Here is an 18,426-nt window from a genome sequence, read left to right on the forward strand (position 1 = left end):
AAAAACACAAACATGTTTATGTTTTAGGTAGTTGCTACAAATAATGTGTTACGGTATTTGACACGTGAAGCTAATAAATGGCGGCAGAGTCCATTTTAAGTGGGGAAAATTTCAAATTTTTCCATTTAAAAGGTCTAAAATATTTATTCATTTTCGTTATAGTGTCCCGTAACATTGACAGATAACATAGCTTTAGAGTGACATACCATCATAGCTTTAGAGTGACATACCATCATAGCTTTAGAGTGATATACCATCATAACTTTAGAGTGACATACCATCATAGCTTTCAAGTGACATACCATCATAGCTTTAGAGTGACATACCATCATATCTTTAGAGTGACATACCATCATAGCTTTCAAGTGACGTACCATCATAGCTTTCAAGTGACATACCATCATAGCTTTCAAGTGGCATACCATCATAGCTTTAGATTGACATACCATCATAGCTTTAGAGTGAAATACCATCATGGCTTTCAAGTGACATACCATCATAGCTTTAGAGTGACATACCATCATAGCTTTAGAGTGACATACCATCATAGCTTTAGAGTGACATACCATCATAGCTTTAGAGTGACATACCATCATAGCTTTAGAGTGACATACCATCATAGCTTTAGAGTGACATACCATCATAGCTTTAGATTGACATACCATCATAGCTTTAGATTGACATACCATCATAGCTTTAGAGTGACATACCATCATAGCTTTAGAGTGACATACCATCATAGCTTTAGAGTGACATACCATCATAGCTTTAGGGTGACATACCATCATAGCTTTCAAGTGACATACCATCATAGCTTTAGATTGACATACCATCATAGCTTTAGAGTGACAAACCATCATAGCTTTAGAGTGACAAACCATCATAGCTTTAGAGTGACAAACCATCATAGCTTTAGAGTGACAATCCATCATAGCTTTAGAGTGACATACCATCATAGCTTTAGAGTGACAAACCATCATAGCTTTAGAGTGACATACCATCATAGCTTTAGAGTGAAAAACCATCATAGCTTTAGTGTGACATACCATCATAGCTTTAGAGTGACATACCATCATAGCTTTAGAGTGACAATCCATCATAGCTTTAGAGTGACGTACCATCATAGCTTTAGAGTGACATACCATCATTTAAATGTGAATGTGAAGTGGCGTAATAGAACTAAACAAAATATGTTGTTTGATTTGTTTATTTCAGTTGGATAAATAATATGAACTGGATGGCTGCCTGGTCATGTGGTATGTGCTTCGGTCTGTTGTCCCAAAGTTCTTAAGTTCGAAACATGCCTACAGAATGTTTTAACTTGGATATAATCGTCTTCGTTTCTGAAGGATTGACGAATCTTATAAAACAATTGAAAAAAAACAAACTTTTTAAAACCAAACCTCATCAAATAGGAAATAACTTAATTACAACCACTTATCTGAAAATTAGATCCCCTTCTGCCATATAAAACAAAATTAATTAATTAATACTGAATGATTATCTAATTGGTTAATTTTTGGATTGATTCGTGTATTGTCGTCGACTGTGAATAATTATGCAAAATTTCAACTTGATCCGAGAATGAGAAGTGGGATTGGTAAAAAAAATACTTCTAATCGCGCAGATTTATTCTGTCTCGATCAATGCTACATACAACGACATGACTGATCAAAACTAATTGATACAATTAGAATTAATATAAGTTCCTGTTTTTTTTTTAAAGAGCATTTTTATGATTACTAGACCTAGATCTAAAAAGCTTCTTTACTGAGACAGTAGATGAAAATAAACTAGTCAACGCACGTTCATTTTCTTTATCTTCATTTTTGAATTTTGAGGAAATAGAACGGACCCATTGCTTCTTCCAGGACAGCGATGAATATGAAATAAATTAGGCGGTAACTATTATTCACCAATGAGTCGAGTGTTTACTGAGGGCAATTCACAACCTCATGACCAAACACAAGAGGTCGGTCTACTCCCTGACTCGCACCCCACACAATTGAGAGGTGCTGTTGGTGGTAGAACAAGAGGAGCCAAAAGGATCAAATGGACGAGAGAAATGAATATAGACATTATCAAATCGTTCTTCCGTGTAAACATTTGTGATGATAAACCTCTCCCAGGTTATAGGCAAAAACTCTCCCTGGAATTTAACAAATTATACCCTAATCTAAACCTTACAGAGCAGAATGTTGTAGACAGAAGATCTGTAATAATTAAAAAATGTTATTTGACCCCTGCAGAAATTGACGTGATAAGAAGGGAAATAGGTCATGAGCTTCATATACAAGAGCTCATCTCAGATATAAACGACACGCCCACACAGCCGACCAACGAAGACATTAGTAGAACACCCAACCAACAAGAGAATGACCCAACATCGGCAATAAGCAATGAGCTACACTCAAAATTTTCTAATCTTATAGACCGTTATAAAAACACCAATCTTAACTCTAGGCCTCGTATCCCCAAGCTAAACGTCAAGAAAGAGACAAACACATATATTAATGAAATAAATAAAGTCTTAGCCAACCATTTTGAAACACCAAGAAACTTGTTTGAGACACACCTCGCTATATACTGCGCTGCTGTGGCTGTCACGGAGTTCTCTGGACAAAAGACCTTCGAGCTAGGCCCAATTAATCAAAGACCAAAACAACATGTGCCAGCATGGAAAAGGCGCCTTGAAGACAATATAAATCAACTGAGGAGCCAAATGGATACAATTGGACAATATCTGGGAAACAATCATTCCGCGAAAATACTTAACAAAATGAAGACAATACTAAGAACAACTGGAATCAAATTGACGGACTGTGATAGCCACGAACGAATCTTATGTTTGAAAGATACCCTGAGACAGAAAGCTAAACTAAAGGGAGCTAGGTTAAAGCGCTACAACGAAACCACCAAAAGAAAGGAGCATAACGCTTTATTTCAGCACACGAGAAAACAGTTCTTCCGAAAACTAGCTGATAAGGGTGCTGACAAAATTCAAACCATTGATAGCACTAAACACGGCTCCTTTACCGACTACTGGGCGGCGCTTTGGTCCGACCCGCTACATTACAATGTGCAGGCTGACTGGATCGAGGAAATCCAAACTAAAAACAACCTAATACCAGAAATGTCTGATGAGGATTTCACAGCTGAGGAAGTCTCCGCAGCTATTTCAAAAACCCACAACTGGACTGCTCCTGGACCGGACAATATACACAACTTTTGGCTGAAAAAACTTACAGCCGTACATGCACCACTAACATCAAGTTTTAACGAGCTAATATCAGAACCGTCTTCAATGCTGTTAGAACTCACTGAAGGGAGAACATCTCTCCTCCCCAAAAAAGGGGATCCGAACCAACCATCAAACTATCGCCCTATCACTTGTCTGTCAGTGGTGTATAAACTATTAACTTCACTTTTAAAAAGTAAAATGTATAAATTTTGTTCTGCCCATAAGCTACTAGCAGATGAACAACAAGGTTGCATTGAAGAGTCGATGGGCTGTAAAGTACAGCTAACTATAGATGGTATTATATTGCATCAAGCTAATAGAAGAAAGAGAAATTTACACATGTGTTACATCGACTACAAAAAAGCTTTCGATTCAGTTCCGCATGATTGGCTATTAAAAACCCTGGACATCCATAGAATCAACCCAAGAATAAAACAACTATTGAAAGTCTGTATGAATAATTGGAAGATAAACCTGCACCTAAATCGTGATAAACTAGGTTCTGTGCACATAAGAAGAGGTATATACCAGGGTGACTCACTATCTCCACTCTGGTTCTGCCTAGCGATTAATCCTCTATCTACATTACTCCAAGACTCTACAAACGGTTTTAGGGTTGACACTAAATGTACAAAATGTGTGTCCCACTTATTATACATGGATGATCTAAAGCTATATGCAGAAACCGAGCAAAAATTACACACCTTAATCAAAACGGTAAAATGCTTTAGTGACGATATCTGTATGTCTTTTGGCCTAGATAAGTGTGGCATCATAAGCATTAAAAAGGGCAAGGCAACGAACACCAACATTGAATTTGAAGGCATCGAGGAATTGAACTCCGCCTCTATTTATAAATATCTTGGAATAAACCAGAATGCCAAGATAAACCATAAGAAATTAAAAGAGGACTTTCTTGGCAAATATAGGCAAAGAGTTAATAAAATCCTCAACACCAAACTGTCTGGCAGTAATCTCATCACTGCAATAAACAGCTGGGCCGTCCCTGTGCTCCTTTACACGTTCGGTGTGATCAAATGGACTGACACCGACCTACATGACATTGACAGACTCACTAGAAAATTACTAACCAAGTTTCGATGCCTACACCCCAAGTCCTCCACCATAAGGTTATACCTGCCCAGGAAGGATGGGGGTCGTGGATTGCAGAACATCTTCAAATTGTGTAAGATGCAAGTTTTAAAAATAAGATCAAAACTGCTCGCCTCCAGCAACAAATTAGTTTCCTTCCTACGGAAATACGACTCCGATGCAACCCCTCTGAACCTACACAATGCTGATGTCAATATCGGTTTGGACGACGTAGGGCATGAGATTCGCCAATGGGAAGAAAAAACACTCCACGGTAAATTTCCGGCTTCATTACATGGGGACAACATCGACAAGGCTGCTTCCTTAACATGGCTCAAAGCAGGTCATCTCTACCCTGAAACAGAAGGCTTTGTTACAGCAATACAGGACAGAGTAATCAGGACAAAAAATTACGAGAAGCATATCCTGAAACTCAATGTTGTCGACAAATGCCGAAAATGTGGAAATGTGGGCGAGTCGATTGAACACATTATGGCAGGATGTCCAGCCCTATCAGAATCAGCCTACCTAGGTCGCCATAACCAAGTTGCAAAGTTAATACACCAACACTTGGCTTTGACGTACAAATTGATCGGTAAGGACACTCCCCCTTATTATAAATACTCTCCGCAAGAGGTTCTCGAGTCTACTGATCATCTGCTGTACTGGGATAGGCCTATTCTGACCGACAAAACGGTAGATTTCAATCGCCCGGATCTGCTGTTCATCGATAAAAAAGAAAAAACCGCTACCATTATCGATATCGCCGTACCACTGTCTCATAATTTAAGAAAAACTGAGATAGAAAAACAAAGAAAATATGGGAACCTAGGCTTGGAGATTAAGCGTCTATGGAAATTGTCCAAAATAACAATATACCCCATTGTTATATCAACCGAGGGGATAATAACAACTGACCTCACAGACACCTTCAAGGCCCTTAACATTCCTAGGAACATCTTCCATCTTCGTTGCCTGTCAGAGGGCGGTACTGCTGCAGACCTGCCACATCACCAGAAAATTCCTCAGTGGAAACTGTTAAAGGGACTACGATGAATTTTGTTTCTCTTTAGCGAAACTCGACCCTGGCAGCGCCAGAGAATGACTACTCGTTCATTTCTAACATAATAATAAAACAAGAAATAATTACGTCATGCTCAAGCAGTTGATTTGTTACACAATCCATCTTTTAGCTTTTTTTTTTCTGCAGATGTTTCGTAAGAACCAATAAGATCCCAGGTCACATTTGTGACATTATATAGTCTATAAATAGTTCCGTCTTGTCCAATGCCCTACCCAATTAGGTATGACGTAGTGTAGAGACGCCTTGAGAATAGTTTTTTACGTCGCTTAGTAACAGCGGCAGGAAACTCTTAGAGCTTAAATGACTCGGTTGTATCCCTTAGCTGAATAAATAAACATGGCCTCTATACTGAGCCATCGAGGATCGGCGCCGTTATACCGAGTTGTCTATTCATTGGTTATAAGCACTTAGGACTACACGAGAATAAACATATAGCTAGATCCAAAGTACGGCATCGACCTGATAGAGGGAATTTCAACAATCTCTGGTTGTAAATTGTAAATATGACACATTTAAAAACAAGGTTACAAAAGACAGTTTGTGTGGAAACACAAACTCAAAATCGGCCCCCGAAGTAAAATGTTTTACATAATTCGGATAATCCTTCAGAGTTGAAGATAGTTTACTTCCTAGTCCAAACCTCCCGCAGGACGACGAGGGAAGGGAGCAGGCAGGGTTTGAACCTTCGATCGTCGATAAATCCAAACGACAGTCCAGCGCGCAAACCGCACGACCAGTGGTCCACCCAGGTAGGCTTCAATATTTTCAGAAAGAACATCCGAATGAAATTATATCAAAGACAAATGAGAGATAAGAATGGAGAAAGAAGGTTAACAGATCTTGTGTAGTGCCCCAACCGTCCCGCAGATCAAAGGATACGTGAAAGTGAATGTAAAGTTAGATGTGAACCTGGCCTAACTAGTTTGTGGTCTATAGGGCAGATGATGTAAAGTTCATCTGTCGTTGTGGGCTACGGTTAACGAGGGTGTCATGTAGCCAGCACAACGACCAACCGCCTTTGCTTTTCCCCAACTAATGTCAGGTACCCATTAGAGCTGGGTAGACTCAGAAGTTGAAAATCCCAGTCTTCACCAGGATTCGAACCCGGGACCCTCGGTTCGAACTAAATAGGTTAATTTCTTTGAAAAGACTCAATCTCATTTTCGAATTCTCATAAAAAAAAATAAAAAATTCCGATCTATAAAATTTGTTCACGAAAATGATGTTTATAAGATTACTATTTGTCTTAAATTAGGTGTAACATATAATGCATACTAATTAGCTTTTTCTTATAAAAAACTGCTTGCATAATTGATTTTTTAAAAATTAGAATTTTCGCTTTCAGGAAAAAAAAAGTAGCCGTTGCATCAGAACTTTGAATGGTCTAAAATATTGTGAAGTCGGATTTTCAATATCTCTTCTAGTTTACGAGATCTAAACGGGACGGACGGACAGACGGACAGACGGACAGACATTTCGCACAAAACTAATAGCGTCTTTTCCCCTTTCGGGGGCCGCTAAAAAAAGTTTACATTTATTTGGACTAATAAAAAATTCTCACAGAAGCAACTTGTCTAGTTAGCAGAAGTAATATATTTATAAAAAAGTGTTGTTTTTTTTTTAATCAATTCCAATTCTCCTTTTAGACCTTTCCATCTATAGGCAGATGCAAAGGTCATCTTTTTCTGTGGCCCACGGTTAACGAAGATGTCATGTAGCCAGCACAACGACCAACCGCCGTTAACTTTTCCCCAACTGATGTCAGGTACCCATTAGAGCTGGGTGGACTCAGAGGCACCCAAAGATCCCGAAATTGAAAAGCCCAGTTTTCTCCAGGATTTGAACCCGGGACCCCCGGTTCGGATGCCAAGCACTTTACCGCTCAGCCACAGCACCTCCCAAATTTCTACTGAATACAAAGAAACTTTTATAGTCCAGTTTGGTCACTCACGCTAAAGCCGTTTTAAAATAAAAAGGATCTAAGTTAATTTAAATTCTGTTAAGAGATTATCATATTTTCAAATAGGCCTATTATGACGGTAGTTAGTTTTCCCAAAGATACAAAAAAAAAAGCTGTCAAAATTATAGAAAAATTGCTGTGTTTAAAAGTCCTGTCGACCCAGTTTCAACCCATGAAAAAATGCAAGTTAATGGTCAGAATTGTAAAAAAAAAATAATAATAATTTAAAAATCCAGAAAACTTCAAGCAAACTCATCAAGAAAAGACGTGCCTCTACAGATCAACTTTGTTGGAACATTAACATATCTCTGTAAAGTGGTTAACGTCTTGGTCAGTCATTACCAGGTTGGCTCCCTTTGTGTCCGCTGGTGTTTATTTCTGGACATTCGTGTAATGACCCGAGCACCACATAGCGCCATCGATCGAGTGACTAACCTAGTTTGAATGTTGGACTATTAGTCGGCCTAAACCTGCATCCAAACCACGTTTCTTTGGGAATCTCTTTCATTTTCTTTCTGCGACATTCTCTTCCTTCTCTCTTTCTACATTCTTCTCTTTTAATTCCTCCTTCCCTCTCTCTTTATTTATCTCTCTTTCTCTTGTCTCTTTGTTCTTATCTTTTATCACCACCCACGCAGACATCAACCTCCCTCGCCTTAAGAAAGAAAATACGTTTCCAAGTGTGACTCTGCCAGTATGGCTGTGTGACTTTGCCCGTATGGCTGTGTGACTTTGCCTGTGTGGCTCTGTTAAGGCTGTGTAAGCTTTGCCTGTATGGCTGTGTGACTTTGCCTGTGTGGCTCTGTTAAGGCTGTGTAGGCTTTGTCGTTATGGCTGTGCGGAAGTGTTACTTTGTCGTTATGGCTGTGTGTCTGTGTAACTTTGTCGTTATGGCTGTGTAACTTTGTCATTATGGCTGTGTGGCTGTGTTACTTTGCCGTTATGGCTGTGTGGCTTTGTCGTTATGGCTGTGTGACTGTGTAACTTTGTCGTTATGGCTGTGTGACTTTGCCGTTATGGCTGTGTGACTGTGTAACTTTGTCGTTATGGCTGTGTGGCTGTGTTACTTTGCCGTTATGGCTGTGTGGCTTTGCCGTTATGGCTGTGTGACTGTGTAACTTTGTCGTTATGGCTGTGTGGCTGTGTTACTTTGCCGTTATGGCTGTGTGACTGTGTAACTTTGTCGTTATGGCTGTGTGGCTGTGTTACTTTGCCGTTATGGCTGTGTGACTTTGCCGTTATGGCTGTGTGACTGTGTAACTTTGTCGTTATGGCTGTGTGGATGAGTAACTTTGCCGTTATGGCCGTGTGGCTTTGCCGTTATGGCTGTGTGGCTGTGTGACTTTGCCGTTATGGCTGTGTGGCTTTGCCGTTATGACTTTGTGGCTGTGTGGCTGTGTGACTTTGCCGTTATGGCTGTGTGGCTTTGCCGTTATGACTTTGTGGCTGTGTGGCTTTGCCGTTATGACTGTGTGGCTTTGCCGTTATGGCTGTGTGGCTTTGCCGTTATGGCTGTGTGGCTGTGTGGCTTTGCCGTTATGACTGTGTGGCTATGTGACCGAGTGGTTTAGACAGGCTGGCCTAGAAAACCACTTATAGCTCATTTGGGATGTACTATCTGTTTGAATAATTAACTATCGGTCATGTAATGGTGGATTTGAAAAACTATTGACTTTTTTACATGAACAAGGAACGACAACTAAGCACAAGCAATGTGAAATGTAAAATGTAAACAATTCGAATCCAATGTAAATGAAACAAAATAAAAATAAATATTAAAACGCTGAAACAAAAAATCTACTACAACAATAACAACAAGGTATAAACAATGAGTAATTAAATACGCTTAGATTGCTACAATCAGTGCCTACGTCCAATTTTAAAATGATATTTCAAAGAAAATCCTCTACAACTATCTTGATAATTGGGTGGACTCGGGCGTCTTAAAAATCCCAAAATTCGAAATCTCAGTCTTCACCGAGATTCGAATCCGAGACCTCTCGGTTTGGAATCCAAGCGCTTTAACTCCCGGGAGTTGTATTAATGACAGCGCGAATGGGATTCTTGACAACATGCGATGCAACCCGTAAAGAATATTTGTTTGATAAACCTTTAAATAAGGTGTCTGTCTCACCCATTCGTGAATTTACAATCAATCAACCCTTCAATCCTATGTGCAATCATTCCTTCAATCCTTAAATTTCGTGTCCACAACTAAAAAAGCCAATTACCCAGAATCCTCTAATCCAGTTTCCTATTAGTGATTTTTTTAAAAAACAAATTTTAATTAATGTTTTGTTTCTTTAAACGAAAGCCTGTGATCCAAGTTTTGTTTTTGTATCTTCCGCCATTATCCGTTAGCTTCACGTTTCATTATCTCTGACCGGTGCTGAACAAAATTTAACCTCCATGAAAATTTAACGCCAAGCTTTGAATAAATTACAGCTTCCATTACGCAAGTGTGAAAATATTTTGTATTTTTAACTTTGTAATAAAATGAATTTATTATAATGGGCTATTACGTTTTTTAGAAGCCGAGTTTGCTAGTTTAATAGCTGGATGTTTGTTATACGCGTTTTAAAAAAGGACAACGTGTTTAGATGTCTAGAAGTGAAATTTGTTAAATATATAAAAATATTTTTTAAATACTTAAAAAAAAAAACAACAAAGCTTATGTTAAGCGTACTTGTATCAATTGGTTTAGATCAGCCATTTAATTTTGTAATTAAATTTGTAATAGATCTAGACTAACAATAAAAAAGCATTTATAAAAAATTTAAAAAAAAGGGGGGAACGACCTAAGTTCGAACTCATGGCTCAAGCCAACACGGTAACCACTCTGCTAGTGGAGAGCTTATGATCATGGAAGATTGTATAAGCTATCTATTGTTTCTATAGTCTCCTCCTATTTTTCATGTTTGTGCTCACTAAGACTCAGACGACGATCTATAAAGGGGACTAATTCAGCTTATATCACCACTTCAGGCAATTACAATTTCTTTCCCTTGTTCGAGATACCAAACAAAAATGATTTATTATAAATAGCTGATTGACAAAATGTTTTTTTTATTGATTCTTGTGTTGTCAAGAAAAGAAATAATTGTGCAAAATTTCAGCTTGATCTGAGTTTAGGTGTCGGAGAATCACGTGTAGAAACTTTTTTACTGACAGACAGACAGAGACAGACAGAGACAGAGTTGATATAAGTTTTGTAAAAATACTTTAAACAATGAAACTAATATAAACTGATTGAAATTGCATAATCTATTTTGAATCAATCTTAACTTGACACAATTACATAAGTTCCTCTCCAAGTCTTGCGACTTTGATGCTTCTGATTTCTTGCATGTTGAAAAGAATTTTATTCGCGCAATGGGGGAGGGCAGCGTTCAAACGCTCCCATATATCTCAATATTGCAAGGTTTATTTCCTGTGCGTTGAAGTGCTTGGATGTCGGAACCAAGGGGTAGGATGGTTCGAATCCCAGAGAAGACTGGGATTTTGAATTTTGGGAGTCCTGCCAACTTTATTGGTTACCTGACATTGGTTACCTGACATTGGTTACCTGACATTGGTTACCTGACATTGGTTACCTGACATTAGTTACCTGGCAATGGTTACCTGACAATGGTTACCTGATATTGGTTACCTGACATTGGTTACCTGACATTGGTTACCGGACATTGGTTACCGGACATTGGTTACCAGACATTGGTTACCTGACAATGGTTACCTGACATTGGTTACCTGACAATGGTTACCTGACATTGGTTACCTGACATTGGTTACCTGACATTAGTTACCTGACAATGGTTACCTGACAATGGTTACCTGACATTGGTTACCTGACATTGGTTACCTGACATTGGTTGGGGAAGGTAAAGGCGGTCGTTGTGCTGGCCACTTGACACCTTTGTTAATCGTCAGCCATAGAAACAGGTGAGCTTTAAATTAGCTGCTTTATAGATCTCGTTGTATATTTTTTTAAAAAATCTCCAATGGAGTTTTAAGTTTTCGTCCATAATCTTTATCCCTTAATTTTCTTTCTTTCTCTTCCTAATTTTCTTTCCTTGTCTGACACCGTTTTATTCCTCTTTCTACATCTTTGTCTTTGTCTTCTCTTTGTTTTCTCTTTGTTTTCTCTGTTTTCTCTTTTGTTTTCTGTGTTTTCTCTTTGTTTTCTTTTTGTTTTCTCTAAGTCTTTGTATTTCTCTGTATTTTCATCAAAACTCTTTTTTTTTTCTCTCGTTTTATCTGTTATCACTTTTTAAGTCTCTCTCTTTCTCTCATTCACATTCTCTGTATCTCCCACTCCCACTCATATTCTCTTTCTCTCTCTCTTATTCACATTCTCTCTCTCTCTCTCTGTCCCTTTCATTCACATTCTTTGACAAAAAAAATATTTGAAAATGTGTCTAATATAATGTGTAGAAATGACACAAGTAAGCCCCATTCTTTAACTCATTAGACACACAGAGGTTAAGCTCATACAGTTGTCCAGCTAAAAACCATTCTCCAACACAAAGTCTCCTCAGTATGACACCAGAAAAGCGGTTTGGAACCAATAATAACGAGGATATGATGCGGACAGCACAAAATCTTCCAACGGCCCCAGCAATCGAGAAATCATCAGTAACGATGGGGGTATTGAAGAATTCGTTCAAAGTGGGACCCAATCATGATTCGAACTCACTTCTCTTGGCTAAGCAGTTTAAGCTCTTGTCACTCAGCCACAACATCCCTATTAGATCCAGCACATTTCATAAACCTCCATTTTAGTCGAAGCAGTTTCTATACTCTGGACAACAGAATAGACGTGGAAATTTCACGGGGCGCCGTCCTGTAAAGCTTATCACTATCCACGCCCCATAGCACAGTCTGACGAGTAGGCACCCGGGGCGCCCTCTTGAGGAAATAGATGAGGTAGACAGATCTCAGATAGCCCAGTGAATACACTGGACGGTGACCGCTATGGTGTCGATGGTACTCAATTAAATGTGACAAAAGATGGAGGGAACTGGGCGTTTAGGACAAAGTAAATGTCACATTAGATAAAATCAATAAAGACCAAAAAAAAAATCTCATTTACGAACTAATTGCGTCACGTCAGCACGTGCCAAAGAAATGTATTTTCAAAATGGAGAGTTTCAAGATTTATGGCGGAAAAAAAAAATAGATGGCTTGTTACTTGAAATGTGACTCTATGTGTAACGTCGGGGCGGGCTGGGTTAGAGAGTAGAGCTCATTTTGTTATACTGGCGTTGAAGAGAGGTGGGGGAAGGGGATACTTTGTTAGACTAGAGTCACTGGGTTAAAAACTAGAACATTCCCTTTCCTCTTTCATTGTCAGTGACATTAGCTTAGATCATAGAACTTTCACTGTCAGTGACATTGGCTTCGATCTTTGAACTTTCACTGTCAGTGACATTTGCTTCGATCTTTGAACTTTCACTGTCAATAACATTCGCTTCAATCTTTGAACTTTCACTGTCAATAACATTCGCTTCAATCTTTGAACTTTCAATGTCAATAACATTCGCTTCAATCTTTGAACTTTCACTGTCAATAACATTCGCTTCAATCTTTGAACTTTCACTGTCAATAACATTCGCTTCAATCTTTGAACTTTCAATGTCAATAACATTCGCTTCAATCTTTGAACTTTCAATGTCAATAACATTCGCTTCAATCTTTGAACTTTCAATGTCCATAACATTCGCTTCAATCATTGAACTTTCAATGTCAATAACATTCGCTTCAATCTTTGAACTTTCAATGTCAATAACATTCGCTTCAATCTTTGAACTTTCACTGTCAATAACATTCGCTTCAATCTTTGTTTTTGTGGTTAATTCGATCTATTGTCTCAGATGCTGTTCTACTTCGAATGTATTCTGACAGGCTAGAGTGCAGAACTTTTGGTGGCACAATCACATCAGCAACAGCACCATCACATCAGCAACAGCACCATCGCATCAGCAACAGCACCATCACATCAGCAACAGCACCATCACATCAGCAACAGCACCATCACATCAGCAACAGCACCATCACATCAGCAACAGCACCATCACATCAGCAACAGCACCATCACATCAGCAACAGCACCATCACATCAGCAACAGCACCATCACATCAGCAACAGCACCATCACATCAGCAACAGCACCATCACATCAGCAACAGCACCATCACATCAGCAACACCACCATCACATCAGCAACAGCACCATCGCATCAGCAACAGCACCATCACATCAGCAACAGCACCATCGCATCAGCAACAGCACCATCACATCAGCAACAGCACCATCACATCAGCAACAGCACCATCACATCAGCAACAGCACCATCACATCAGCAACAGCACCATCGCATCAGCAACAGCACCATCACATCAGCAACAGCACCATCACATCAGCAACAGCACCATCACATCAGCAACAGCACCATCACATCAGCAACAGCACCATCACATCAGCAACAGCACCATCGCTTCAGCAACAGCACCATCACATCAGCAACAGCACCATCACATCAGCAACAGCACCATCGCTTCAGCAACAGCACCATCACATCAGCAACAGCACCATCACATCAGCAACAGCACCATCACATCAGCAACAGCACCATCACATCAGCAACAGCACCATCGCATCAGCAACAGCACCATCACATCAGCAACAGCACCATCGCATCAGCAACAGCACCATCACATCAGCAACAGCACCATCACATCAGCAACAGCACCATCACATCAGCAACAGCACCATCACATCAGCAACAGCACCATCACATCAGCAACAGCACCATCACATCAGCAACAGCACCATCACATCAGCAACAGCACCATCGCATCAGCAACAGCACCATCGCATCAGCAACAGCACCATCACATCAGCAACAGCACCATCGCATCAGCAACAGCACCATCACATCAGCAACAGCACCATCGCATCAGCAACAGCACCATGGCATCAGCAACAGCACCATCACATCAGCAACAGCACCATCACATCAGCAACAGCACCATCACATCAGCAACAGCACCATCACATCAGCAACAGCACCATCGCATCAGCAACAGCACCATCACATCAGCAACAGCACCATCGCATCAGCAACAGCACCATCGCATCAGCAACAGCACCATCGCATCAGCAACAGCACCATCGCATCAGCAACAGCACCATCACATCAGCAACAGCACCATCACATCAGCAACAGCACCATCACATCAGCAACAGCACCATCACATCAGCAACAGCACCATCACATCAGCAACAGCACCATCACATCAGCAACAGCACCATCACATCAGCAACAGCACCATCACATCAGCAACAGCACCATCACATCAGCAACAGCACCATCACATCAGCAACAGCACCATCACATCAGCAACAGCACCATCACATCAGCAACAGCACCATCACATCAGCAACAGCACCATCACATTTCAAAAGTCGAGTCATACGATTTCACAATATGCGATGAGAAGTAATGGAACACTAACAGCAACAGCAACATCCACAACATCATCAACAATTACAACAGCAGTGACAACAACAACAACAAGAACACAACAACCTTATCATTAGGTCAACAATAACAAAAACATTAACAGATATATCATTTGTATGAAGACCCACCAATAGTGACTAAAATAAACAGGCAAAAAAACAAAACAAAAGGCGACCCAAAGGCAGACCCCGAATGCGATGGATCGATGATGTGGAGGCAGATCTACAACAACTTGAGGTTATGGCGTGGAGACGAAAGGCTCAGGAGAGATCTGAATGGAGGGATGTGTTGAGGCAGGCCAGAACCCTCCATGGGCTGTAGCGCCACTGGGATGGATGGATTGTCACGTTAAAAACATTCGAACGATCCTGCACTGCCCCTTCCTGGGAAAGACAGCGAAGTAAACAAAAAGACGTTGCGTGGATAGCATTGTGGTCTAACGGTCGTTGGGTTGTAGCTTCATAACGAAAGACTGACGTAATGCTGAATTATTTTCTTACTACAGAACTTGAAATGGTTTGAATAAAACTTCTTTTTTTTTCGTCAAAACGAAAGTCACTTTTATTGACAAAACATACAGGTTTCAATGATAATGGAAATATATGTAGAAACATTGGTGTAATGATAACATGTTGAACAATATTAAAGAAAATACAACTCACAACTACAATAAACAACATGTCGGTTGGTCGGTTGTCTCTGAGTTCAACGGACTTTTATCAGACGTTCACACCCAATTATAACCTTTATCTACCTTGGACTTAGGCCCTACTCGTGATTACATCTGAATACACATGACACATAATTACTCGTGATTACATCAGAATACACCTGACACAGACTTACTCGTGATTAAATCAGAATACACCTGACACATAATTACTCGTAATTATATCTGAATACACCTGACACAGACTTACTCATGATTACATCAGAATACATCTGCTATAGACTTACTCGTGATTACCTCAGAATACATCTGCTATAGACTTACTCGTGATTACATCAGAATACATCTGCTATAGACTTACTCGTGATTACATCAGAATACATCTGCTATAGACTTACTCGTGATTACATCAGAATACATCTGCTATAGACTTACTATTTCTTCCAATATAATCTGACAATCACAAGCATAGAGACGTGGGTTAGTTGACTAATTGAAAACAATTAGGACCCACGTGTATTTAGCTGTAAAAGAGTCAGCAGTGATACCCAAACCACCTCCCCAATATATGTAACACACTTGTGGTTATGAGCTAGTTTTATTTTTCTTTCTTTGTGAATTACTTCCCCTGCGTTCTACTTCTCTCAGCTATTTGTCAATATCTCTTGATTATTTATTTTCATTAAGCGCCGCCTCTGTTTAATTTTTTCTCCATTTCTCACCGTCCTTTCCCTCCCGCACGCGCACATCCTTCAAATCGTCTGCTCAGTAAATGGAGGTGTGGGCCCCGGTGGATCCAAATATTTGTGGGCCCAAATGTTTGAGACATCCGCGTCTATATCCATCAAATTAAGCTACTTAACCAGACAACTGACACGTCACGTCTGGTGATCGATACCCTCTCAGAGTGATGTCCCTTCCGTCATCTTTCATTGGCTCTTACACTCAAGAGAGGTCTAAATGGGAACAACAAATATATTCCTTATCCCTTATTAACTGGGTCCAAGTATTAATAAATGTTCGCTTATATAAGTACGCAATTCAAACAAGACGTTATTACAGTACACTTTAAAACTTAAGTTTAGGAGCTGTCATGTAATGTCATGTAATGTCATGTAATGTCATGTAATGTCATGTAATGGCATGTAATGTCATGTAATGTCATGTAATGTTAAAAGTGGACAGTGGACAGAAAACATGCAAAGAAACTGAACCACTTCCACAAAACATGTCTAAGAAAAATACTGAATGTCAAATGGCAAGAAATAATACCAGATACTGAAGAGCGGGTCTGCAAAGCATCCACATAATCCTGATGCAGTCCCAACTCTGATGGGCAGGACACGACTGCAGAATGGAAGAACGCCGCATCCCTAAACGACTCTTGTATGGCCAATTAAGGGAAGGAAAGCGCTCACAAGGCGGACAAAGAAAACGCTTCAGGGACACCCTCAAAGCTTCTCTGAAAGCCTTCAGCATAAACCCAGCCACCTGGGAGACAGAGGCACATGACAGAGGATCATGGCGTCGCACTGTGAAAACTGGTGCAAAAATTGCTGAAGAAAAGAGAACAGCGCTGCAGAAGAAAAGCGCTAGAGAAGAAAAGCAAGGCCAATGACACTAGCTCCAGCTGGAATAACCTGCCGTGTGTAGCCGAACATTCCGGGCTCACATAGGTCTCACCAGCCACACGAGGAGGCTTACAACCCCAGCGCAAGGCCCTCAGCCCCCCTGGATGACAAAAGTGGTCATTATCGAACCACGATGGACAAAGAAATAATGTTAAACGTAAACGTCGCTCGGTGAGATTTTCGCGCTGGTCCGTCTTCACAGTCACACGGTGTCAGCCAAATACAGCCGATAAATGTAGATAAACTTTTAGACCTTCTCGGGCGAGTCCGCAATGAAGTTATTGACTCTGCCTCTTTTACCTCCTTTTTTATGCAAACATAGGCCCCCCCTCCCCTCTCCCACTAACACACACACACACACATTAAAAGAGCAAGGCTAAATGAAAGTCAAGCGATAATTATTTTTGCCTTTCTAGAACATTTTGCTTGCTAAAAAAAAAGTCACGTGTCATCTTCAGGCTTGAGGCTCTGTGTTTCAGCTTCGATGTTATGTTGTTTACAATTAAAGCTTCAAGCCAATACGTTATTTTGATCATAATAGACATTTGTAAGCCCCCATGAACTAAAGCTTCGAGTTGGGATTAATCCCTTATAGAACGGTCCAGTGTTCAGTAGGGTTCGCTTGTCTCCGTACAAGGCGAGACACCCCGCAATGCCCCGCATGCACCAGTTCTATCTGTGTCAAGACTAGTCCTATCTTCGATTGTGTTTCTGAGCACCCAGCAGCCGTTGAGGATGTGTTCTACTGCATAATAGACATTCACATTTTCATAGAATTAAAAATACAGTTCGTGTTATTTCCGAGGAGATGTAAATACAGACAAGGGCAGATAACATACGGGAGTCATTTAATTCTTCAAATAAGTTTATTGCTTCAGTTATATGTTTGCCACTAGTGAAATTAAATGGTATTGTGTATTTGTTAAGTCTGTATTTAACAATTGCATGATTCCTAGTTGAGGAATAAAAGCATTTTATTTCGTTAAAAGGATTTCTGTTTCTTAACTAAGATAAGTATCACAGGTTTAACAGTAGAGTTTGAATGATCGGACTTATTTATGAATATCATATTATGAAATACCAATGACCATAATAGTATTATCTAAATGCTGTGTCTCAGCCTCGATTCAATGTGTTTTAACCTTAATGCCCATGTTTTAGCCTCAATGGACTGTATTTTAGCCTCAATGCCCCGTATTTTAGCCTCAATGGCCTTTGTTTTAGCC

At 40.0% G+C, this 18,426-nt stretch overlaps 1 protein-coding gene across 1 annotated transcript; it reads left to right on the forward strand.

The window, feature by feature from the left end:
- The first annotated feature begins 13,264 nt into the window (after window positions 1-13,264).
- Window positions 13,265-14,872, forward strand: LOC129925122 (mucin-1-like). The gene has a single exon (XM_056023494.1). The coding sequence runs from the start codon at window positions 13,265-13,267 to the stop codon at window positions 14,870-14,872; it is 1,608 nt and encodes a 535-aa protein (XP_055879469.1).
- The last annotated feature ends 3,554 nt before the right edge of the window (window positions 14,873-18,426 follow it).

The sequence above is a fragment of the Biomphalaria glabrata genome, chromosome 3 (assembly GCF_947242115.1).
Source record: "Biomphalaria glabrata chromosome 3, xgBioGlab47.1, whole genome shotgun sequence".
NCBI classification, from domain to species: domain Eukaryota; kingdom Metazoa; phylum Mollusca; class Gastropoda; family Planorbidae; genus Biomphalaria; species Biomphalaria glabrata.

Bases quoted from the DNA above. Each gene is read 5' to 3' on its own strand.
- LOC129925122 (XM_056023494.1), top strand. From the start codon at position 13,265: ATGTATTCTGACAGGCTAGAGTGCAGAACTTTTGGTGGCACAATCACA.